Source organism: Phyllostomus hastatus, unplaced genomic scaffold (assembly GCF_019186645.2).
Source record: "Phyllostomus hastatus isolate PE091 unplaced genomic scaffold, TTU_PhHast_1.1 phas_contig_210, whole genome shotgun sequence".
Classification (NCBI taxonomy): Eukaryota; Metazoa; Chordata; class Mammalia; order Chiroptera; family Phyllostomidae; genus Phyllostomus; species Phyllostomus hastatus.
In genome coordinates this window covers 16,708,576-16,734,690 of record NW_025333737.1, presented here as the reverse complement: position 1 = coordinate 16,734,690, position 26,115 = coordinate 16,708,576, and the positions used below count along the sequence as shown (strand labels likewise).

The 26,115-nt window shown below is 38.3% G+C and overlaps 2 protein-coding genes across 3 annotated transcripts in view; one reads left to right on the top strand and one right to left on the bottom strand.

Moving 5' to 3' along the window:
- Positions 1 to 19,767, bottom strand: part of VMP1 (vacuole membrane protein 1) — a 110,196-nt gene extending 90,429 nt beyond the window's left edge. The window contains exons 1-3 of the mRNA XM_045836529.1: positions 19,641 to 19,767; positions 3,515 to 3,616; positions 758 to 893 (exon numbers count right to left, since the gene is read on the bottom strand). Of these exons, the coding sequence (XP_045692485.1) occupies positions 758 to 893; positions 3,515 to 3,590 (212 nt within the window). The 5' untranslated portion in view covers positions 3,591 to 3,616; positions 19,641 to 19,767. The remainder of the gene's footprint in view (positions 1 to 757; positions 894 to 3,514; positions 3,617 to 19,640) is intronic.
- An 89-nt stretch (positions 19,768 to 19,856) lies between these two features.
- Positions 19,857 to 25,873, top strand: PTRH2 (peptidyl-tRNA hydrolase 2). Of its 2 annotated transcripts, none has more exons than XM_045836531.1 (2): positions 19,857 to 19,985; positions 25,249 to 25,873. In XM_045836531.1, exon 2 carries the CDS (start codon positions 25,250 to 25,252, stop codon positions 25,787 to 25,789), a length of 540 nt encoding a protein of 179 aa, XP_045692487.1. In that variant the 5' UTR covers positions 19,857 to 19,985; position 25,249; the 3' UTR covers positions 25,790 to 25,873. The 2 variants fall into 2 exon arrangements, with proteins under 2 accessions (XP_045692487.1, XP_045692486.1); XM_045836530.1 differs by having other exon boundaries at positions 19,859 to 20,009.
- Positions 25,874 to 26,115: the final 242 nt, after the last annotated feature.

The following is a 26,115-nucleotide window of genomic DNA, read 5'->3' as shown; positions in this document are numbered from 1 at the left end:
TAGGTAGAAGCGTTCTAATATAACGGAAAGAGTGATGGCTTTCAAGTCAGAAGACTTGGGTCAGGATCCCAAGTCCCTTACATATTGTACTTTGAGTAAGACACTTAAACAATATGATCGTTTCCTGTTTTCTTGTTTTTAAAATCATGATAATCATATACGTGTTTTACCTTCTCTGTGGAGTTGCTTTAAGGATCAAATGAACTAAAAAATGTTACCAAATGTTTTATAAATTGTAAGTACAATAAAATTCCAACATCTTACAGATAATACCTTGGAAAGGCAAGCCAAAAATGATAAGGCATGTATAGTTCAACTTGCTCTTTATGGTATCTGAAATAGGGCTTACAAGTACTTAATTAAAGTTGAACACATTTCCTTGGCAGAGTCTCTTCTCATTGGCTGAAACTACCAGCACCAGTGCCCTGTACCCTGACCCTTGCTCTACTAAAGAATCAGTGTATCCAATGTACACAGGTCTTTCTCCTTAAAGTAAAGCCAGGAAAAAAAAATCTCATTTTCAGTATTCTGCTTTGCATAAAAGATTCAACATGAGACAGGGGCCAACTGCAAGTAGCCCAGTGAGCCAATAGCATTATGTTCCCTTAACCTGTTTTTCTTCAAACTATATGTAAGGAAAATAAGTATGTCCCCATCACATTCTAAATTTAACCAATTTGATAAAGTAGGTGGCAGGGAGTAGGGGCTTGTTGTTAGTAAACAAGACTTATATAAAAGATAATGGAAGACTCTTTACTTTGAGGTCCATTCCTTCAAGATTGCTAGGATTTCCAGAGAAAAATACTGCAAGGTAATGAGTGGCTGTTTCCACAGGACAATATTCTGCCTTTCTTCCCGATCCCTCTTCTTCTTTTCATTCACTGAAGAGAGGTCTGAAAAACATTAGTGCAGAAGTTAAAACAAAATGCTCACTGTTTCCAATCACTTTCGAAATTCATCCACATTCCCATCCCACATCTGAAGGACTGTGTATAAACCTCAACAATGTGGCTCCCATTGTGACGATGGGCGAGGCGCTTCTGTTTTGTTCTTCATGCAATTATTGTATTGTTAGGACACAAGTTTATCTTATGTACATTACTGGAATACTAAATTATCCCACCCCTATGAAGTGCAATTTAGCATCGTACTGTGGAGCAAAGTAGGTTAGAGCTCAAAATGTGAAGGCAAACTACTTGGTTCCAAATCCTGGTCTCAGCACTCCCTAGTCATGTGAACTTGGGCGAATTGGTTAACCTCTCTGGTCCTCAGTGCTCTCTTCTTTGAAACCAAGATTAAAAGAGTACTTACATTATAGGGTCATTATAAAGATTAAATGAATCAATATATGTAAAGCTCTCAGAAGTACTGTCATCATCTATCAAAATTGCAAATGCATAGAGTAGCCCCATCTTATATGTGGTTCCACTTTCAGTACCCATGGTCAACCCTGGTCTGATTCCAGAAAGAAACAATTCATATGTTTGGGGTTTTGGGGGTTTTTTGGAGATAGAGGAAATATTTATTTGATTGGGCTGAGGCAAGAGGACAAGAGAGTAAGATCTCTCAGAACCATCCCCCCAAAAGAAAAAGTAGGGCATTTTTGTGTAGCTAGGGAGCAGGGTTTTTTCTGGGTTTTGTTTGTTTGTTTGTAATTCATATGTTTAAACTGTGCGCTGTTCTGAGTAATACAATGAAGTCTGGCACTGACCATGCTGTCTCTGCTCCCTGTCACCAGTCACTTCAGAGCTATCTCTGTTATCAGATGGACTACTGTGGTTATCACTGTGCTTGTGTTCAAGTAATTCTTATTTTACTTGACATTAGCCCCAAAGCACAAGACTAGTGATGCTAAGGATTTGTATGCCAAAGGGAAGCCATAAAGTATATGAATGTGTGGAAAAAAACAGTACATATAGGGTTTGGTACTATCCATGGTTTCAGGCATCCTCAGGGGACCTTGGAAGGTAACCCCCATAGATAAGGGGGGACTACTGTACCCTGTAGCCCAATAATTCCATTTCTAAGAATGATTAGGTATAAGGAGAAATGACTTTTGTACGAGCTTATTCAATGAAGCATTATTTGTCCTAGCCAAAGACTATATAAACAACTGAAATGCTACCAGCAGAGGACAGGGGAGTGATTGAAGTATGGTATGCTTATACCATGGAGCACTAAGCAGCCTTAATAAACAGTAAGTTCCTATGTACAGTTGCAGCACAACCTATAAGAAATATTTAGTAAAAAAATAAAACCCATGGTAAAGAAGGGTATGTCATACAAACATTAATTGTAAATTTCAGGGGGTGGAATAGTAGGGGAAGCATGTATAAACGTTACATGCTTGTTGAAAGGACAAAAAACCATGTAAAAGCTACTAAGGGGAAGAGACTATGACATATACAATGCCCATCTCTGAGTCTGAATTCTGAAACTCTTAGTGAAACAATGTAAAATTGATCTGCAATCAAAGTAATCCAGAAATCAGGTAAGTGCTGCAAAATGTGTCCTGCAAGGCCATGCAGTGATCAAAACAAACACATGGAAACTATTTCAGGTAGCTTACACTTCTTTTATAGAAGAAACTTTCTGATATAATTATGTTACCATCCTGGAGTATAAGTGTGATGTGTTTGAGACACCAAACAGTTTAGAAGCTAAAAAGAAAACCTTTTATTGTCCTTTAACACACAAAGGAAAGTTTCTTATTAAGTCATCTATATAAATAGTAATTTTCAGGGTAAATTGTAATTTTCAGGGTAAATGTATGATAAGAGTGAAATATGCTGCAATTTACCCCACAAATTTCAAATTTGGTTAAAATATAAATTTGTCTCAAGATTTTGAAATAAGTCCACAATAATCAAATTCTGACTTTTTTGATAGCTGTATAATTTAGGGTTAGTGTACACAGTACATTTATAATCTATCTCTAAAGTTATAAAATAGCATGATAAAATTGGGCACCAAATAAAAACTGTTTTTAAAAGATTTTTTAGAAGATTTTATTTACTTATTTTTAGAGAGAGGGAAAATGAAGGAGAAAGAAAAGGAGAGAAGCAATCAGTTGCCTCTCTCACACACCCAAATGGGTGCTGACCTGCAACCCAGGCATGTGCCCTGACTAGGAATGGAACTGGCCACCTTTCAGTCTGCAGGTTGGCGCTCAATCCACTGAGCCACACCAGCCAGGGCCAAATAAATACTCTTCATATTATAAGATTAACAAATAATAATCTTTTACCTAGAATACTAAATGTAATAGTAGCCAGGCTACTTCTGTTACCAGCATGAAAAAAATCACCTTATAGGCCCTGACCCATAATTTAATTTACAAAGAAGAGCAACAAAATATCATTAATCTTATATAAGATATATAAGAATCTTTTATTATTATATAGAGTATTATTTTACTATCAAAATAACAAATAGATATATTTCTATTTTATTCCAATGAAGAGGATAGCATCTAAACCCATCGATCCTCTCCCTCCAAGCCACCATACTTTACCTGTGAATTTTCCATTATATTGTTCCTTGTTCATTGCTACACGTCTCTGGTCACAATTTTTTCCATTCTCTGCCATTTCATAGATCAATAACTCTTGAGGAGCTAATAAGGCAAAATAAAATCCAGTGATACATTACATAATTCTGCTTTGCACCTGTGACTAAATAAACCTGAATAGAGACACAATGTGGCAGTAATACCAAGCATGCAATTAGAACACGGTGTTTACTTTATTCGTAGTTGCAGTAGTTGAGGTTAAATGAGACCCTAAGGGTGGGGCCCTAATCCAATAGAACCGGTGTCCTTAGAAGACAGATGAGACACCAGACACCTGTCTCTCTGCAGGCACCCAGAGGAAAGGCCATGTGAGGACACAGGCAAGCAGCTGTCTACAAGTCAGAAAGAGAGGCCTCATCAGAAACCAACCATCAGCTCCTCAATTTTAGATTTCCAGACTCCAGAGCTGTGAGAAAATAAATTTCTGTTGTTTAAGTCAACCAGTCCATGGTAGCCCTAGAAGACTAATACAATGCTGTTAGTATGCACAAGGGGAACCAGATCACAGGATAGTAATATTTTTCTTGGTAGTAATAATAAACTGGTATTCTGGTTTGTGAATTTGGTTAGAATAGTTCCATCCCCTGGAGTCCATTCAGATATATATTTACTACTTCAAATTTATAAGCTAAAAAGCAGGTAATCAGACACTAAAATGCGGCATCTATACCACGATCCAGGTGCCCTGAGTGGACTTCACTGTGTGAGCCAGACTGTCTTCTACCCAGGGAATAAATACCCTGAGTACTTTGCAGCATGGGTATTCAAACTGCAAAAGTGACTACGCAATCCAGCATTAATGTACCTTGCTAATCTTACTCATTATCATTTGCAACATCACAAAAGGAGCTATTTTATAGGGGAACAGAAAAACCTGGCTCTTCAAAGGGGCCAATATGTCTTCACTGGTTTGAGGCCACATCAGGGCAAGTGGCCTTTGGACTGGGTATTTCACCCATCTGCATCCACGCCCTGGGACTGACTGCATTCCACCCTATTCTAATTCTGTTCTCCTCAACCAAAAGTTGCTTAAGTTCTTGGAGCTAAAAGAATCCTTCCAGCATCACGTATTTATTGGCTGTACAACTTCAGTAACCAATTTTAGCTTTTGCATTTGCATTCATTTGTAAAATATCCCCATTTCTATGTTCACATCATCCCTAAATCTATGTGTGTGTGTTGAGAGTGTGTGGGTACTCTCAGTAATTTAGTTTCTCTGCTTCAAGAGAAATGATATAGAACTGTCCTACATAGCAACAGGCACAGAGCAGGCACTTAATGTCAGTTTCCCCATGCCTGTTTCATGGATGTCTTGATTTTCCAAAATCATCATAGTAAATTCTGCCCTGAGACACTGGTTTTCCGTATTTCTGCACTACACGTAGGACTGCATGACTGGTTTCCACAGAAGCAGCTGCAGATTCAGAAAAATCTTAGTTTGTTATGTTGGACAGCAAAATGAATTATTTTATCATCAATCCAAACATTCTGAAAAGTACTAAAAGGACAATTTGTTAAAAATTATTATGGAGTAAATGGGCTCTAGCCTATCTATGAAGCTAGGGTAAGATGAAGTAATAATTTTTAAGGAGAGCCACTTTTCGCAGCTGAATGAGCGGCATTAATTTTGGAAACCTGTGATGAAACAGTATCCGTCAGACTCCTGTACGTGGGAATAAATCCAAAGTATTCCTAGCCTGTTTAAAGGCCTGAAATCTCAAACTGGAGTCTAGCATATCTTCCTGATATTCAATGGAGCTTTGTGGTGAAAGTGTTGTAATACAATTTTAACAGCATGTATCGAGAATTAAGTTATTGAAATAAATTCTACATGTCTGTGGATGAGAAGGTAGAAATAGGAAAGCATAACTCAAACAGCAAATATAATTTTCATTGTGAAGCTATATCTAGATATAAGAAATGTTTTAAAAGGCTGTAACTTGAAGATTTTAAACACAGCTGAAGCATTCAAAATAAAAGGCTGATATTAAGACATGTGGATTTTTTGTTTGTTTCTGGCAGAAGTCCTTAGAAAATACTGCTAAAATCAGCTCACAAAGGTTCTTTGTAAGCTGTACATCCAGTGCTAAGACTATAATACTCCATTCATTTTGGACATTAGCTACACTTGTAATGCAAAAACAATGTGAAACTAAATTATTGTGAATTCTTCAAAGCAACACAAAAATGTTTAAAGATAAAAAGAAAATAGCAACCCTCTGAGTAACACAAGAGTTACTGGAGAATTTAATAAGATGAAAAAGAAAAGCAAGATCAGTGAAACCACTGTTTGTAATTTTCTTAGCCCACTCTGTTCCAAAATAAAATGGATACACTCCCTCTTAAGAAAATAATCTGTCCAAATGATTCCACTTTCTCACAAAAAAATTAACTTGGCTTTCTCAATAAAACACGTTTTTTTCCACACAAAACATGAAAGGCAGCCAACTTGAATATTTATTATACCTTTTTTGCTTTCAGAAGTGTGTGCCCTTAACTGGATTATTCAGTACATTCAGTCACAGACTACTGCAAAGGAGCTGTAGATTTTCCTAAAACTACTAAGATTAAAAAATTACAATTTGTTCTTGGAAATTTAATAATCTAAGTGAGGAGTAATGCATCTTGACTAGTGAGGCTTTGCTACAGCGTCCCGTCTGCGCAGGGTTATAAAGCCGAAGATCTCTCAAGCACCACGTGCAGCGTCAGAGAGACTGTGGGGTCCTCGGACTCTGAGAGCCACACAGCACCTGACACACAGTTACAGCAGCTTAGGAATGTGTTCCTGGAAAATTCATTATTTGAATGAGAATATATGAAAAAAATCCTTTGAATCTTTTTGAGCTAAGTTTTAGGGAACTCAACAAATTAAAACTCCAAGTTAGGATATAATTTAAAAGCATTCAAAATCTCAATAAATGTCCCAGTAATGGCTTAGTAGGCTCTGAGGGTATGTTATTTCTAGCCTAAACTGTTCCTCACATTAGTGAGGTATAAACTACATTCAATTCATCACAGTATTCTGAGTGTTGGAAACTGCTACTGCTCCAGATCTAATTTTTTAAAATTTTATTTTAATTGTTGTTACAGTACAATTTTCTATCCTTTACTCTCATTCCAACCCACCCACCCAGCCCTCCCCTCCAGATCTAATTTTTAATGAGATAAAAATTTAACTAAAAATCCAAATTTTAAAAAGATATAACCTGAAGACATTTTTAGGGATTCTACAGTTTTGATAGTCTGATAGGTTTGGGGAAAGCTTTCTCATCTTTCACTTTCCATATGTAAAATAGCATTTTATGTTCCTTTATGTAAAAACACAATTCTATTTTCAGGGGGAAAATGAGTAACTCGTAAAAATACAGCTTGAAAAATCCCATTTCTCTTTTTCTTTCAACATACTCCTAAATGTTCATTCAGAAAGATGGGGGAGGAATAAGAGTAAGGCCAAGAATTGAGATAGGAAAAAGAATAACCGTATAGAGTTGGGAGACTTAGCTCACTACGAGACCTTGGGGACATCACTTCACGTCCCTGAATCTCTCCTTCCTCATCCAATCATCAAGTCCATGGAGTAAATGATCGCCATAATTTTCCTTCTATTCTAACAGTCTAAGAATTCTACCCAGCTCAAGTCCAGGGTTTTGGATTTATGTAATAACTACTTCTGTGTGGTTACTCACAATTCACATATAGATTAGCTAACACCATGCTAACCACCCTTGCACGAAGCAGTTATTTTTACCCTCGCCTTCTACAAATGAGAAACTGGGGGCTCGAGTGGCCCCAAACAGCACTTCAGCAGCATGTGAATAGCACAGTTAGAGTTTCAATCTAAGCCCAAATTCAGTATTTCTTCTACTACACAGAACAGTCTGATGATAATCTTTTCAATTTTCACCAAGGAATTCTGGAGTCACAGAAAAAAAATAATAATCAAAAAGCAGTTCCAAATATTTAGCTTTTTCTAATATTTACAAATGTTCTTCATTTCTAAAATTAAGAGAACATTCATTTCAATTGACTTTCACTATTTAAACTGTCATGAAAATCAGATGACTGCACCTTTGCTTTTTTTGGTCATTTCTTTGTGGGTTATTGCTGTTTGTGCATTTTGACAAAATTTAAAATTCAAATTGCTTAACAGACCTCCTTACTTTGTAGCCCCTAAAAACTTGGTAATATAAACTGGTCCATACAAGTCATTAATAAGAAAGTAAGTTAAATCACTGAATATTTTCAAATGGCAAAAGTACATGCTTCAGATTATTTATAACAAAATGAAGGATTTGATACAGATAATTCTAAAATTTATGATCTATGAAACAATTTATTATCCACTGTGTGGAAAAATACTAGAACCTGCTACATGTCCTCCATCTATTAAAATAGTAGTAATGTCCTCACTCCACCCATTAAGATGGATACTGGAGATGACTGTTGGTATTTTGGTCATTCAACATTTACTGAAACCAGAATTACCTGTAGCACTTTTTAGAGGGTGAATTGTCATTCTTTGCCCACTTTCAAGGATATTTTGTGTTTCACTTTCTTTTAAATATTAAAGAGCTTCCCAACGATAATCACCAATGACCTTCATTTCTATCTTAAGAAAATTAGAGCCTACTGAGCAGGTAAATTATGGTGTGATTATTTGTACCAAAATGAATTCTTAGCATCCAAATGGCTTCATGATAGGATTCTATAAAATAGTGCATTTGGAAAAATGTAAATTAAATTTTAGTAACACTTATTACATGAAGTCTGGTATATGTACTAGGAACTTTGAAGGACCCTTACTCTCCAGGAAAATTAGATCCTGGATTGGACATACTCTTTGAGACATGACTGGTCTCGCAAAGGAGAGAGGGCGTCTCCATGATCCCTTTCTGTCCCTCCAAAATTTAAGCAAACTGTACAACAGACCCAGAGAGACTAGATGGCCCAAGAGCTAGGATGGTTGTGAGGCATGGTGGGAACAGAGGGGAACCTGAGCAGCAGGAAGGAAATGAATAGGAACAGCTAGCAACCGGGAGGGACAAGGCTACCGAGACAAGATCCCTATAACAACGCCCCTGTAGGAAGACTGACTTTGAAAGTAGGAGGCTGAATGTGTAGCCTACTCTCTGGACTGAAACCCATGATATATGGGCTAACACCTATATACAGAATATGCCACCTCAAAATATGCCACTTTAGCACATTTCTTACTTTGAAATTAAGAAACTTAAAACAGCAGGCATACAAAGACACTCTGACTCTCCTTTTTCCTCCTAAAAGCAAGAGATAAAACTCCCACATGCAAGGTAACCTCCCTATACCAGGAGGAAGACATTCTTATAACCAGAGATGGGGAATTTGGGGACAATGAATCTATACAAACGAACCTTGTTAAACTAACCCTTATCTTCCTCATTATTTCTTCATCATTTCTACACCTAGCTCAAACCTCTTTGTATTGTTAATTGTTCACAAATTTATTGTTTGTCTTAAAGGTATAAAAGCTTCCTGCTCTGATCACTTCATCGGGTCTTCCTTCTCTTGTGAGAACATCCATGTACATGTAGTTTTTCCTCCCCTACAACCACAGGGCCACTGAGGTAGTTCCAAGCCTTTATAGCTCTAAGTAGAAATAGAAGCAAACCCTCTTTATAAATTATTTAAACTCTTTATAAACCCTCTTTATTCAGTGGGAGGTCCACTGGACTCCCACTGAATAAGGTCAATCCATAAATGTATAAAGGTACCAGAAAGCACACCATTATGAGTAGAGTACCCCACCCCCACCCACAATTCCATATAGATTCAGGACAAGAATAACACATATTACAAAATCATATGCAGAATAAATCTTTTATAGAATAGCTATGTCTAAAATGTTTACAGAACAAAGGATGTAATAGGAATATAAGTACACAATAAGAACTATTACAACTACATTTGAAAGAAAGAAAAGCAAAAGGAACTTCTAGAAATAAAAAATACAACTGTTGAAAAATTAAAAGCTAATGATGAATTAAACAGCACAGCAGACACACTGAAGTGAATTGGATAAGCTATCCAGGGGATTTATTAAGAGCACAGCAGAGAGAGATAAGATGGAAAATACAAGCAAATAAGAGAGAAAAAAGATATAACGAAAAGGTATGCACTTGTTTAACTGGAATCCCAGGAGAATAGAAAGAACAGAAGAAATGCAAACTCAAAAAGATAAAGGCCTAAAATTTCCAGAATTGGAAAGATGAACGCCAAATTTTTCCATAAATGAGTACATCGTTCTAGTAAGTACAATGCACTCCAAACAGAAGAAATAAAAATAAATCTGATCCAGAAACACCACAATCAAACTACAGAACACTTAAAGCAAAGAGATCTTGATCTTGAAAGCAGTCAAAGAGGAGAAACGGATTTCTGAAAATGAAGGGACAATTAGAACAGAAGCAGGTTTCTCAATAGCTACAATAAAAGCCAAAAAACCAAAGTAATAATATCATTAGAACTTGAGGTAAAATAGCCAGTTTAGAATTCTGTGCCCAACAAATAAAGACATTAATAGTAAGCAACGAATGGGAATTTACCAAGTCTAAATGCTAGAAAAAATATTTCTAAAGAATATCCTATAAATAGAAGCAATGATCTCCCCAAATTGGCTGAGATATAAGACATGTAGAAAAATAAAATAATAAAGGCAAATAAAAAACAACTGCATAAAATAAGAATGTTGAGTGTCTAATTGTGACAAGAGCTTTAAAAAGAAGTGAAATTTGGACAATCGTACATAAGTCAGGAAGAGAAAGATTAGAGCTACAGTGTTCTGAAGTCGCGGAGCATCCAAACAGACCAAGTATGTGAACAATCAAAATAAACATAAAAGATCAATGCCCTGGCTGGCACAGCTCAGTGGATTGAGCGCGGGCTGGGAACCAAAGTGTCCCAGGTTCAATTCCCAGCCAGGGTACATTCCTGGGTTGCAGGCCATGACCCCCAGCAACTGCACATGGATGTTTCTCTCTCTCTCTCTCTCTCTCTCTCTCTATCTCCCTCCCTTCCCTCTCTAAAAATAAAATAAATAAAATATTAAAAAAAAACATAAAAGATCAAACACACCACTTTAAAAACAGATTGCAAATTGTATTTTTTAAAATTCCACACTTTCTTATAAAAACATATAAAGGCTGAAAATAAAACAACAGACAAAAGTCTTTCTCTAATAATGAAATAATGGACATCATAGAAACAATGATGAAAGGCTGAACTCACCAGGAACATACAACAATTCTGGGGGGCAAAAGGGGAACATCTGTAACAGTGTCAACAATAAAAAAATTCTAAATTTAAATGCACCTAAAAGAATATAGCATCAAAACTTATAACACAAAAATTGGTAAATATGCACAGAGAAATGGAGAAATCCAACATTATATTGTGGGATTTTAAAACAACTGTTAATTACTGATATTTCAAGCAAACAAAAACAAAACATTCAGCAAAGGTAGACAATTTTAATGATTCAATTAAGAAATAAAATGTAGGGAAGTACATGTATAAGATTCAGCACCTCATGATCAGAGAATACAGATTTTTTTCACAAGTCACTTCCTATGAAGCAAGGAAACAAGTCTCAAATTCCAAAGAATGGGCACCACAGACCACATTCTCTGATAACCCAGAAATTAAGTAACAGATACGAAACTTGTACATATTTAGAATGATTAGCACAGAGTTCTAAATCACATGTCAAAATAGGAGAAAACTGAAAAATGCTGAGAACTACTTAAACTATTAAGTGAATTTTTAGCAAGGTCACAGGATATCAAAGGTCAAAACCAATACTCTTTCCATAAACAAATAAATGTTAAATTTTAAAGTTTCATTTACAGTACTACCTGAAAACATTAAATACTTAGAAGTTTAACAAAATACATAAAAGACCTATTCTAAAAATACTCATAGATCAATGGAACAGAATACAGTGTATAGAAACAGACCCACACACATAGGGTCAATTAATTTTTGACAAAGGTACGAGACAAGTCAATGGTAAAAGGAAAGTCTTTTCAACAAATGGCACTAGAACAAATGAATATTCTCATGAAGAAATGAGCATTGACCCTTATTGTGTGCAACTACTGACTGAAATGGACCATAGATCTAAATGTAAAAACATAGTTATTAAAACTACAAAGCATCTAGAAAAACAAAGGAGAAAAATCTTTGCAGTCTTGAGGTAGACAAATATTTCTTAGGATTTAAAAGCATAAACCATAAAAGAAAAAAATTGATAAACTATTAATTTTAAAAATTTTTGCTCTTTGAAACAAAACGTTAAAAAAAGATTTTAAAAGGTAAGCCAAAGAATGAGAGAAAATATTTACAATTCATGTATCTAAGTTCTTATATCCATTCTCCCTCCCTCCCTCCCTCTCTCTCCATACATACATACATATATTTGAATTTTTTCTGTTCACTGCTGTCTCTAGCATCTCAAACTATGCCTGGCACACAGTATGTACTAAGTAAGCACTTGTTAAATGAAAAATTCATGTTCACTGCTGTGTAACATTTCATTATGTAACTCTACCCCAATTTATTTATCTGGTCTCCTGACAATGATGTTTGAATTGTTTATAGCTTTTGCTATTAAGACCAGTGTTGCTAAAAATATCACTGTCCATAGATATTTCACATGTGCAATAGATTCTATTGGCTATATATACCTAGGTATAGAATTGCTAGCAAGAGTATGCCAATATTCAGCTTTACAAGTTGTTTCCCAGGCTTTGCTATTGTTATTCTTCCCAATTTTTGCAGAGGAATGCATGTAAAGAATGCTGTGGTGGATTACAAATTCTTCTCATTGTATGCATACCCCTTTGCAATATGGTTTTACCTCCTAGAGTTTGTTATTCTAATCCTTGACTCTGCACTTGGCTATGTGACTTGCTTTGGCAAGGGGACATCAGCAAGTGTGACATAGGGGCTTTGCTATGTAAAATTTCTATGACACAGAAACGGGAGAAAGGGTGATAACTCCATGATTACATTAAGAGTTTATTAATGGAACTTACATGCCAATGACATCTTGGGTGGTGGAAAGACCACATGGATATCTGCTATGCCTTTTACCTGCCAGACTGTTTTATAGCTAAAAGCAGTGAGTACATGGAAGAAAGGAATGTGTGTTTAATCTATAGGAAAGGGAACCACCAAGTGCCCAGAGGCTCTGGCGACAGAGCTGGTTAAGAGACATAACCAAGGGCATCTTGTCCAGAGGCACAGCCGAGTTCTCCTGCACACGGGGGCTCGGCGGGGCCAGGGTCGTGGGTAGCACAGTCATAGATGGTGGATTACCTTCAGCTGAAGTCAGCTCTGTATGCCCAGGCTTGCAAAGCACTTGCACATTGGGACCTGTCATCTCTTACTGCTCTTTGGAACCCTCCGCCCACGTGAAAAAAGCCCAGGCTAACCTACTGAGGCAGAGGGAACCACGTGGAATAAAGACAGGACATCCCAGCAGAGACCTGCCCAGCTGAACAGCCAAGCAAGCTATCCCAGACCAGAACTGTCCAACCTAATTCAAAGAATCATGAGAAATATTAAATGAATTTTTAAATCACAAAATTCTGGAGCTAAGTTGTTACACAGCAAAATACTTGTATATCATCAGATAGTGATAATTGCTACAGTGAAAAAGAAAGAAATTTGGTACAAGTTTTAGTAAGGTGGATAAAAGCAGCTTTCTTTGAGAATGTGACATTGGGGAAGAGTGCTGTAGAGAAAGAGGAAAAGTACAAAGACGCTGAGATGGGGGTCCACTGGCATGTCTCACCGACAGTTATTAAAGTCACTGATAAATTCTACTATTTAAATTTCTAAAAGTTAAGAGTTTTGATCCCAGCCAGGGTACATTCCTGGGTTGCAGGCCAGAACCCCCAGCAACCGCACATTGATGTCTGTCTCTGTCTCTCTGTCTCTCTCTCTGTCTCTCTCTCTCTCTCTCTCTCTGCCCCTTCCTCCCTTCCCTCTCTAAAAATAAATAAATTAATTAAAAAAAATTAAAAAAAAAAAAGAGTTTTGCAAATACAAAGATCCTAGCGATATCTGTGATTATTTAGTATAAAGAAAATTCCTCTACCCACAGAAGCAGTGCTAAAATCTCCTAAAAATTAGATCTTAAAAAATTAAAAGGGGCAGGAGAACCTTGTACACTCCCCTGATTACATGGTTTCTGCAATGTGGAGATTTCCAAGTTTCTGGAAGGAAACAGACTCAACAATGAGGGAAGAAGTGGCCAGTCAGATCGACCAATTCCACTTTACTGGACTTCATTCTGTCTTCTTCTAGACCACAGAGCAGCTTCTGACAGAGCTAAACATTTCTTAAAAGAATTCTGAGTGGGTCACATGCTTTAGAAGATACACACACACACACACACACACACACACAAAAAAAGGTGAAAAATCTTGTCCGTCTCTGTGCCTCATCTGTCTAGTACTCCCCATGCCGGATGCAACCACTTTCTACTGGTGGTGTGCGTCTGCTCATTCTTTCTTCAAACACTCATCTGTCAGTCCCTTTGCCAGCTCTCATTTACCTGACTTGGCCCATTGCCAGTTTTCTCCAAGTGACTTATCTGGTTCCATAGTTTAAAATGCTGGTGTGAACTTGTATTTCTGGTCTCTAGATTCCTGAGCTCTAGATTTGTATTCCCAATACTACCACTCGGATGATTCCCAAGCATCTCAAATTTAACACGTCCTCTTTAACCCATCCTCATCTCTCTTCTTGTAACAAACCCAGTCCTCCCTAAACCCTCCCTCTCCCAGTACTTGACACTAGCATCCACCCAAGTACGAGATCCAGCAGCATAGCCATCCTTGACTCCTCACATTTCCTGACACCTCACATCTAATCCAGGTCCCAGTACTATTCCAAATATATTTAGTATCCACCCACTCACGGCTCTCCACTTTTTGCTGCCATCTGGATCAGGCCATCTTCGACTCTCACTTGGACTACTGGAAGGGACCCCTTCTCTCCATTCCTATTCTTGTCCCCTTCAATTCATCCTTCACATACAAGCAAGAGTGAACTTCATATAAATCATATTTCTCCCTACTTGAAATTGTAGAATGACTTCTTACTGCATTCAGATCAAATCCAAACTTATTTACATAGCCTGCAGAGCTCCACATAACCCGGACCATACATATGTTTCCTATCTAACCTCATACCACAGTGTTACAGGTGTGCTGTGCTAGAGTCTCCAACAGGCAGGTATCCACATTAATTCTCCCTCAGACCCTTTGTTGTTTACTTTGTAACATGTGTTACACAGTGTTTATGTTCTTCTCTATCAGGTTTCTGACTAAAATATGTTTATCTTTGTTTCCCACTGTTTTCCCCAGAACCTGAGCTATAGGTATTTTGTTCAGTGACTGGATGAGCAGATGTCAATGCAAAATAATCTTTCCACGCAAAGAAAGTAAGTGCTAGAAGACATCCCTAAACAGCAAATCCCCAAAGTTTAATTCCCAAATTCTATGTTATGGCTCACTACACAGATAATCTTGTAGGGAAAGGGAAAAATTCTTCCTTTCTCTGGTTCTTTTTGGCTGGTTGAATAATAAAATCAGTATGAGATAGATTGACAAGAGAAAATAAAATTTAATTTCGTGCCAATGGGAAGCCCATCTACATCAGAGAGTCAGAGTCCCCACATACACAAGAGATTCAGAGACAGAAAGGGAAAATGAGGTGCAAAAGACATCCTGAGTTTAGAATGAAGGCACCTTTGGGCTTGAGAGTCACTGCAAGACTTAGAGCAGATAGTAATCAGTAGTTTGCCCTGCCATATAGATAGGTCAAAAGAGGTTATTTCTGATAATCTCTTATGGTAGGCAAGGCCTCTAATTCAAATTCTTCTAGGTAGTTGGGGGAGGGGAGGCAGAAGTTTCTCTATCCTGCAGGGTCTCAAAATAATCTGCATGCCACGAAAGCACACCTTGGGGAGACTATTCTGAACCCTTACAGTATGAACTGTTAACAATAATCCAAAAGGGTTAAGAAAAATGACCTATAAGAATGCCTCATTTTGTTAAGAATCCCACGAGTAAAAATTTACAAAATAAAACTGTGTATATAAATACATCTATTTACTGAGATTTCATTAATAAGCAAACAATAATCAAGTAAGCAGCATAATAAAGATGTGCTTGCAAAAGAGGGGAAAGAGCTCTTTGCAACTGCTTAGCAGGCCACAGGAAGATGAAGATGACAGTCATGGCTGTCAGGCACTATTCTAAATGCTTTCTGTGAATCTGCTCATTTAACCCTAACAATAAAGGTACTGACTACACTGTCAAGGAGGAAATCGATACAGCAAGAGGTGAAGTAACGAGCCCAAGGGTTTCACAGAAGTAGGGCTGGAATTTGAACCAAGGCAATTTAGCTTCATAGCCTTGACTCTTATCACCACCTACCCAGTCCATTCAGAAAAATTTGTAAAGACCAAGGTTATTATTACTAATGAACCTCAAGAAAAAGAGAAACATCAAAATATTTACTAAAAAAAATATGTATTTCTGGAATACTACTAGCAAACTCTATAGCAATTATAGTTACACCAACTGGGATAGGATTACTCAATAGGTTACTCGTGCTTAATTTAAAAATGCCTTAAGAATCAAGTGGCATCTTTTACGTGACACAGAAAAGTATCACCTATTCAAATTTCCAAAACCTTCAAGAAGGATATTTTAAAATGAGCTTTGTGTAAGGCTTTACATAATACATAATATCAGTTCACTCTACACAAAGGTGCTTTCCAGGCAAAACAAAAAGTTTCCTGAAGCAATTAACTCCTTAAAGGTTTACCCCGCAAATATTTACAAGTCTTTGTGAAAGTACAGCATTAACTAACACAATAACAAACAAGTTATCACTTCCATTCATCTAGTTTGTTTTGAAGGTTAGTCAGGATTCTCTAATCTGGAGTTTTTTTCCATACCCAAGACAGAGAGAGCCAGAGAAAGAGACCAAAAAAGAGGGTGTGGGCAAAAGAGCAGTGATAATAAGTACCTGGCACTACAATCTCCAAGGACGGGGAGAGAATAAACAGGTTTTGTAAAATCAATGGAAGCAAAAAGAGTTCCCAAGAAATCAAAGCATTGACTCTTCTACATTGTCTATTTATCCAGAATGAAATAATTACAGAAATGACTCCACAGATTAAGAGATAATTAACATAAGAGAATGATGGGATTATAAACAGCTTGGAGAAATTTTTTAGCAGGAGCGAAGTAATTAATGCGGTTTCATCATACTTATTAGCAACAACATTCACTCAGTGAGACGCTTTACAAAGATCCTATGTCTTTTCCACTTGCCAGAAAGAAGACACCTCGATACCTGATAGTAACAAAGCATGAACTTGGAATAACTGTTCTGAAGAACAGAACTCATTTTCTTTCCGTAGAACATTCCACTGCAGATCTTGCCAAGCACGGTGTTTTTGTTTTCACAGAATTTACAAGACTCAATCAGCTAAAAGGAGGAAAGATGTATAGACACATACAGATTTCTTTATACATAAGATAAATCATTTTAATGCAAACCAGCAAATATAACCAAACCATATAAAGATGACTGGAGACAACTTAGCAGAACAGAAAGAACATCTGGGATCTCTTTTCCAGTTCAGGTTCTGGCATTAACTAAGCCATATGGCCTCAAGCAAGCCAATTACTGATTGTTTGTGGGCCTCAAATTTTTCCCATTAAATGAGAAGAATTTAAATATATGTTAAGAGAGGTTGCTTCTACTTCTAAATACTGCATTCAGTAGGTTTCAGTGAAATGATAAAATATCTTACTTAACATGAGTAAGGCTACTTCTAACCTTTACTTAACTATATGCAAGCACCGAAAGCTTCAGCTTCCTCTGCACTTGTAAATTCTTAAGTGATAATACATAATGACCAAAAAAGATCAGCCTTAAAACTCTCAAACGCAAAGCTATAATCATTTTCCAGTCATCTACTTACTAATCAAGGTGACTAAGTCAATGGTATTACACGACCAAACTATTCCTGGCTAGCTTTTCAAAAATAGGGCAAAGATCATCTCAGTAAAGCATATAATATTTTCAGATAGATAGCACACTTGATATAAAACATCAAACTTTGAAATGACACAAAGCAATAGTATGCTGCACTGATACATGTCCAGAGTTCAGAGTAAAATGACAACATCACCATATTTTCATTCATACAGAGACACCACATTTACTATCTCAATCGCTGGGACAAACCTGTGAAATAAAGTGAGCAGTCCTTTTATCAATACAATCCAGACCAGATCATAAAGTTAGGCAACCTATAACCCTTCACTCAACAAATGCTGGGGCCCAGACTTCAATCCAGGTTTTCTGATTGAAAGTCTTTAGCAATCCTAAAAAGTGGTTATTCAAGCCAAGGCAGGAAGAAGGTGAAAAGTGACAAAATTTGGATAATCAGTTCCTGGATAACTGAAATTGAACAAAAAGAATATAACATCAGGTTTGGCAGTTATAGTCCAATAAGTAAATTTACCAGATATTGAAACTAATCATAACCTTTAATTTATATAATTCTTCATCTCAAAAATCTTGTCACCACATTTCAGGCAAGTGTGAAATTTTTTTCTAAATAAAAAATAAGAAAAATATGTAAATTAAACAACAAACTGATGAAACTAGCTATAAGTGAACTATTAAAAGGCACTTACTTAAGTATTTCAGAAACTTGGTTATTCTGGAATGAGCATCACAGAAACGAAAGTATATTAATCAAATAGGATATATCCTCAGAGTAAAAGAAAATCTTCAATGTTTAAAAATAATATAGGCAAACAAGTAAAAGATGAAAGATTTCTAGTGTGGAGTCATTTCACAACTACACAAACTGACTACATTTGTCTGGATACCAAGCACCCATCTTCCAAAGGTCAAAAAAAAAAAAAGAAAAACCCAACCTAGAATGCACAAAATGTTGCCTAGTAAATAATAGTTTCTCTACCATCATTTATGCTAATATACAACCAAAATCAGAACTAATGATACAACTAATAGGCAGCAGTTGGAACACTCAATTCTCTATCATGACAACACTGGAAATACTTGTACAAGCTTCCCCAAAAGATCAGTGCAATATGTCTGCAAAATTTCTGACAAGCCCCAAAGGAGAAATGAAAGACATTAAAGTTAGGAAAAGGATCTTTGTTGCCAAAATAGGTATGAACAGTGCCAGAGCCTATACATTATGAGATTTTCTAATGAATTTACAGGAAAACAAAAGATAATGTAAAACCTACTGGAGGTCCTAAGGAATCTTAGCAGTGTGACACAAGACCACAAATGGCTTCTCGGAATTTGCGATTAAGCCGACCTTCACGTTGGACGGCAAATACCTCCACTGTGATGAAGTACAGGGATAAGAGTGGCAAGGGATTTGGAAAAGGTAGAGAACTCTACTTTTCATGAAAGTAGTGGGAGATGTGTGAAGGTCCTCTGCAAGCCATCCCCAGAGCGAAGGCCCCACTCCCTTTGCCACCAACGCTTCAGAAGGAACTTACATATCTGAATTTTGTTCAGAAGTGCGTCTATTTAGCGTCGGGCGCTAGTGTTTGGGGAAGTCAAGAATCCAAACTGACAGATCCTGAGAAACAGCTAGGTCATCAGCAGGGAAGATCTCCACTTACTCTCAGGTCCTACACACCTGAGAGGGAAGAGAAGATATAGCTTCTCTACAGAAGCTCAGAACAGGTTCCAAATCAGTGGCTCTCAGATCAAAACGTCGGGAGTCTAAAGTATGGGTTCAGCGAACCGGAGGCCAGCCAGGAAGAGGTGTCCCAAATAACCTGGCTACCGCCAGACTGAGACTTCCAGAGTCCGCAGCACCCGAAAACACTGCTTGAAGTCGAAATCACGGTGCCCCAGATCTGCACGGTCTAAGTGGGAGAGCTCAAGAAGAGGCCAAGCTCTGAGGACAGTGTCAGGCTTCCTTCCCCAATTCCCCGCGCTCGTTTACCTATCCGCTCCGACTCCGGCTTCTCCGGATCTCAGGATCCTGGAAGCAGCACCTGACCGACTCTCACACCCGCCGCGGGGCTCCGGCCAACCGGAACTGGTACGTCACTTCCGGTCCATGTTCCCCCGGGAGCATGCCTCCTGAAGAGAAACGTTCCCACCTCCTTTCGGCAACCTCGGCTGACGGTCGCGGTATTTCGATTTGGGACCTGTGGGCGGGGCGAGAGGAAGAATGACTGTTCTCTTAGCAGTTCTCGATCCGGAACTTGTCAAGGAACTACGGAAACGGTAGTCCGCGCGCTGGAAGCGTGTTCGCTACTCAGAACCGAAGAACCTAAAGACGCCGGTGAGTTGAGGGGACGTGCTGTAGGTAAGTCGGCCTTGTGTCTCTCACAGGGCGAGAGATAAAGATGTCGTTCTTTCTCTCTCCAGTTGGGTTGTTTCTTCCCACCTCTTTCTGCAAACCCCCGCATTCCCACCCCTTCATCTTCGTAAATTGTTTTCCGCCCAGTGGTCGCCGGAGTCCTGTGTTTGTTCTACCAGCCGTCCTTTGGAAGGGACCAAGATGCTGGGGAGTGGAAGGACCCAGAATTTTCAGTTCCCAGACAAAGCCTCCATTCAGGCAGCATCGATGTGCTCGCCCCGATCGTGAGAAAATACCAAGCAGGCCTCACCTCTGCTGAGTATTTATTGAATACCCGCAGCGTGTCAAATACTAGAAAAGTATTTGATTCTTTACTGCAGTACCCCAGGCAGTGTACTAGATGCTGAGATATGACCCATAGTGGTTATGTTTAAGTGCCACAGCAGCTCTGAAGAATAAATAGTTAATACTGGGGTACAGTGAAAGATTCCAGAGACAGCCATTTGAACTTTGCCTTCACCGGTGAAGAGGATGTTTTTTGTGTGTGTTTGTGTCTTTAAGTGTGTTTGTGTGTGTGTTATTGTGTTTATGTTTAAATAAAAAATAATTGCAAGGAAAGATTGCTGCATCAAAGGACCTAGTAATTTGTTGTGTCTGGAGAGTACAGGATGTAGCAGGAGTATAGGCTGGAAGGATAAAGAAGATTATAACCAAACTGTGTGGTGCTGAAAATTCGTGCAAAAGGATTTATGTTTTATTCTTTAGGCGTTTATCTAATAATTTTTGAGCAGGGAAATTAGAGAATCAAATTCGTGTTACAGAAGTATAATTATAATGGCAGATGGACTAGAATGAACCAGGGCATGAGTGAAGCAAATGTGGAAAGATGAGAGGTAGTGAAGTTAATTTTGGAGATATTTAGAGCTCTGCTAGGAGAGACAAGGAGATGGTTTAAGACAGATACATTCAACAAGTTTTGGTGACTGGGTGGTAGGACTAAATGGGAAAGTCCAGAGTTACTCAGAAGTCAAGAATACAGGAAAAAGAAAATTTGGAAGGGAAGGGAAGATACTAAGTTCAGTTTAGGGCCCCGTTTGGAGTATTTCATGGACATCTAAGGGGTGAAATCTAGCAGAAGCTGGAAAGTCGAGTTTGGAGCCCAAGAGAGACTTTAGGAATCCTCAGACATGATGATTTGGGAATAAGTGAGACTGTTCATCTGACTAACTGTTTATGGTCTGTCTCCTTCGACTGGAATGTTAGTTCCCTGAAGAGTAGGACTTTGTTTTGCTCCGGGCTCCAGCTCCAGAGTCCAGAACAGTGCCTGGTGCACAACAGGCCCTCGATAACCACTGATTGAACGGAAAGAGTATATAAGCCAGCACTGTCCGATGGAACTTTCTGTGGTCAGGGAAATGTTCCGTATTTTTATCTGATAGAGTGGGTCCTCACCATTTTTAAGTTGTGGAGTTACTGAGCACTTGAAATGTGACTAAGTGCAACTGAAGAACTTTTTATTTAGTTTTAATTAATTTAAATTTAAATAACTACATTTGGCTAATGGCTACTATATTGGAAAATGTAGGTATAGACCGAAAAGAGAGCCAAATACAGCACATACCTCAGGGCAAAACAGCGGAGACCCAGGGGAGGAATCTGGAGAAAAGCTCTCAGAAAGGTAGGGTGGTAATGGGGTGAAAATGGGGTTAAAGAATTCAAGGGAGGAAAGTTCAAAGAAAAGTTATGAGTGATGCAGAAAACTCAAGATGAGGCTTAGAAGGCAACTATATGACAGCAAGTGTCTGATTCCTTAGCAATTTCAATTGAGTGGGGAAGGGAGGCAGGAAGTTGAGGAAATTTAGAGGTCAGTGGAAGAGGAAAAGTGAGGCATTGGTTTAAGGTCCAAGAGGAAAGGTTTTTTAGGTTGGAAAATGCCAAGGGGCAGTAGCCAATGTAATCAGCTTAGTGGACGAGCATGGCTCAGGGCTCAGGGCTCAGGACCTAACGGGATCAAGAGCATGGGTGAAAGGGGGGAAGTCTGGCAGAAGAATTAGAAGGCACCACGGAGGGTTTTAGAGGACAGGCTTGTTCTGTGAAGCCCTCATTGTCCAGGATTATCTGTAAGACTAGTTATTTCTACCTTGGTTTCAAGAACTGGGTTTGTTGATATTTTTATAGTAGATATCCAGAAAAGGAAACAGGCTGAAACACCCTGTAGTGGAGTTAGATGCTAATCTGATCGGGCTGATACAAGATTAGAACAAAGATGTTAGTATTAATTTTAACACAACTGGTCAGTGTGATACCATTGTAAAACATTATTAATCTTAACCTTGCTTTTACATGACTTTGCAATCCTATTGTGTTTTGCTGCAACTTTAGTCTTCCTCTTCTGAACTCCAGCTTGAGTTTTGTTTGTACAGCCTCCCTCCCTCCCTCCAAGGAACAACTTTCTGCCTCCAATCCCACAGATGTGCTTGCATCTGAAACTGTCACATTGACCCCTGGCCAGGTAGCATCATCCCATATGCCTGGTCAGGGCACAAAGAATCAACCAATGAATGCATAAAAAATGAAACAACAAATCAGTGTTCTGCCTCTCCCTTCCCTTCTCTGAAAAATGAATAAATTTAGGTCCCTTTTAGGTCCTCTCTCCCCTACTACTTTGTATTGTTGTTTCTCTATCCTGAGCATCTACTTACCTACTACCTTTCTTCTAGCTCTATTCATTGACATTTAAGTATGCTCAACCTTTAAATATGCTCATCTTTCCTTTTCTCCATACCCCCTTCTATTGCTTTTCCCCCCTGCTCTTTCACTTTTTTTTCTATTTCTTGATGCCACTTCAGACTAGTCTCTGCCCCCCACAACTCCACATTAGTTCCTCACCATTGTCCTGGTCTTCCTGCTTTCTGTATCTGTAAAGCTGAGCATTTAAGAAGGTAGCTCCAGAAAGGATTACCACTAGAGAAAGGGATGAGTGAACTACTATAAAATGCAGAGGATTTTTTGGTAGGTATTTCAGAAAGTGTCTGAATAGTAAAGGATTCTAAGGACTCCCAGGAAGTGAAATAGTTACAGGTTTTATAATATTAAGTAGCAATTTTGGGGAACTTAGTATTGTTCTGGGAAGGGCAAGGTTTGAATTTGAGATTGCAAGTGCTGGGATATTGGGTTCCCCACAGTTTTTAATACTGTACCTATGATTTAGATACAGCCTTTGAAAACCAGGATATAATACAGCAGTATGTGTTAAATTATACTTTTATGATTTTGAGATACATTTATAAACAATTCTTCCTTTTTCTTCAGATATTGAGTGTAATCCATTTTAACAAACACTGAAGGTCTGTTGACCCAGCTTACCTCATTTTTAATTCTCCCAGTCCTTTGAGGTCTGGAGACAGCCTTGACTTAATATGAAGATCTATTTGCAAAGGCATTGTTTTCCTTGTTTCTGAACTAGAGATGAGTTAAAAGGCACTAGAGCAGTGGTTCTTAACACTATCAAACCCAACATGTACTTTTAAAAGAGTCATCTGTAATGAGTGAAAAAGGGTGCACTTTAGCATGTAGTTTGGCAGTTCCTCAAAAAGTTACAAAGTTGCTATATGACCCAGCAATTTGACTCTTAGATATAAACCTAAGAGATATGAAAACATATATCCACAGAAAAACTTGTACTCATAGCCAAAAGGTGGGGAAAACCCAAATGTCCATCGACTGATGGATAGATTGTGGTATACTCATACCACAGAATATTACTCATCAATAAAAAGGAATGAAGTAGTGATGCATGCTACAAAATGAACGAACCTTGAAAACATTACACTACATGATAGAAGGCTGAAATAAAAGGCCACATATTGTATGGTTTGATTTACATGAATGCCCAGAATAGGCAAATTAATAAAGTAGAGTAGTGGTTGCCAGAGGCTGTACTCGTGAGTACAGTGGTTTCTCCAGAGCAGTGACAATGTTCTGGAATTAAATAGTGGTGGTGGTGGTTGCACAGTCTTGTGGGCATATTAAAACCACTGAACTGTACATGTTAAAGTGTGGCTTTTATAATATGTGAATTATATCATGAAGTTTAACATCCCCTTCCCCTGTACTACTATGTTCATACTAAAGTATTTGATAATACTGTGTAACCTACCATATAACTTTAAGAAAGCATTAATGCATCCTAATTTTAACATAAATGAGAATAAAAAGAAACTTTATAATGATATAAGGTGTGTATTTCCAGGACTTGTACCACAGTGTCATATAAACCCAACAGCCTTCAATGTAGACTACATTTTATTGGTGACTCAAATACCATGAACAGCTTTGCTGGGGAAGCAAGAATTCCTAAAGGATGATCTTCCTTTATTTTATATACTTCTGGTAAATTTAGTGTATATTAAAACTATCCAAAAAATACTTTTGTGTTCATACGTAAAATGCAATTAGAGTCTAGTCTCACACATTAGTAGTTTTGCACCTATAGTAATGCCCAGTGGGTCAAATCTTCACTTGTAAGGCTGTTCTCATTCCATGCTCAGGTCTAATGTCAGCAAGACACCTCTCACTCCACGTCCATTCTACAGACAAGCAGGAACTTCTCCAAGGAGCTGCTCCCATTCCCTAGAGAACCGTTGCATTATGAGGACAGAATTAAATACACACTATATTCCAGAAAAGGGGGTGGAGGAGTTATTCTTTTATTTAGACCCTTTGGGCATCCTGGTGAAACAGAGTATGTCCTTGTTCCACAAAAGCAAGAGACTGAGGAACAGAGCTTTGCTATGTCCAAGAACAAGAGATATTCCTCTCATTGAGATTCAAAATGACCTAAACTGTTTCATCTGTCTTCTTGAATTTTTTCTAGTGCACTGAAAAAGTGGCACACCCATAAGATCCAAAATATATTTTGCTTTTTTTCTGGATGACCTCAGTTTTTTTGTTTTGTTTTGTTTTGTAATTGATCCTAGGGAGGAGGGAAGGGAGGAAGGAAAGAATCATCAGCACTAGGGAAAGTGGTCGGTTGCCTCTTTCTTTCCCCCCACCTGGGGACCCAACCTGTAACCCAAGCTTGTGTCCTGACTGGGAATCGAACTGGCCACCTTTTGCTTTGCAGGATGACACCCAACAGAGCTACACTGGCCAGGGCCTATTTTACATATTGTTGAGGTGTTTTACCTGATAAGCCTATAACTTTTCACTGCTACATAGTGATAACCGTTTTCCTTTCCTTTAGGATGCTCTCCAAATCCTTGGTTATGGAATATCTGGCTCATCCTGGTACACTCAGCTTGGCTGCTGGAATAGCATGTGGCATGTGCCTGGGCTGGGGCCTCCGAGTACACTTTGGGACGGTCCCCAAAAGCTCAGTGAATGAGACAGACACAGAGACCAGAACTGAAGCAAGCATCTTAGGAGAGAGTGGGGAATACAAAATGATTCTTGTGGTTCGAAATGACTTAAAGATGGGAAAAGGGAAAGTGGCTGCTCAGTGCTCTCACGCTGCCGTTTCTGCCTACAAGAAAATTCAAAGGAGAAACCCTGAATTGCTCAGACAGTGGGAATACTGTGGCCAGCCCAAAGTGGTGGTCAAAGCCCCTGATGAAGAAACTCTGATCGCCTTGTTGACCCACGCGAAGATGCTGGGACTGACTGTAAGTTTAATCCAAGATGCTGGACGTACTCAGATTGCACCGGGCTCTCAAACTGTCCTAGGAATTGGGCCAGGACCAGCAGACCTAATTGACAAAGTCACTGGTCACCTAAAACTTTACTAGGTGGAATTTTGTATGATGATTGTCCCCCCACAAGTGTCTGAAACTGTCAAATTCTAACAATAAAAGCTGAATTTCTGTCCCCAATTTAAGTATTCTTGAGGTGAAAATCTGTTCGTGTTCTTCTGTCATGTACTTGGCACAGTTACACAGTTATCTTGGGCTAAAAAACAAAAAACAAAAGGTTGGGTTAAATTGTCCTGGTGGTGTAAGTCCTGAAACAAGAATATTTAAAAAAGAAAACAGGTCATGACAAAATTGGGTTGCAAGAGGGGAACAACGTCTCCTATGCATGGTTAGGTCCCTCTGCATGTTAATAGCTCTTCTTC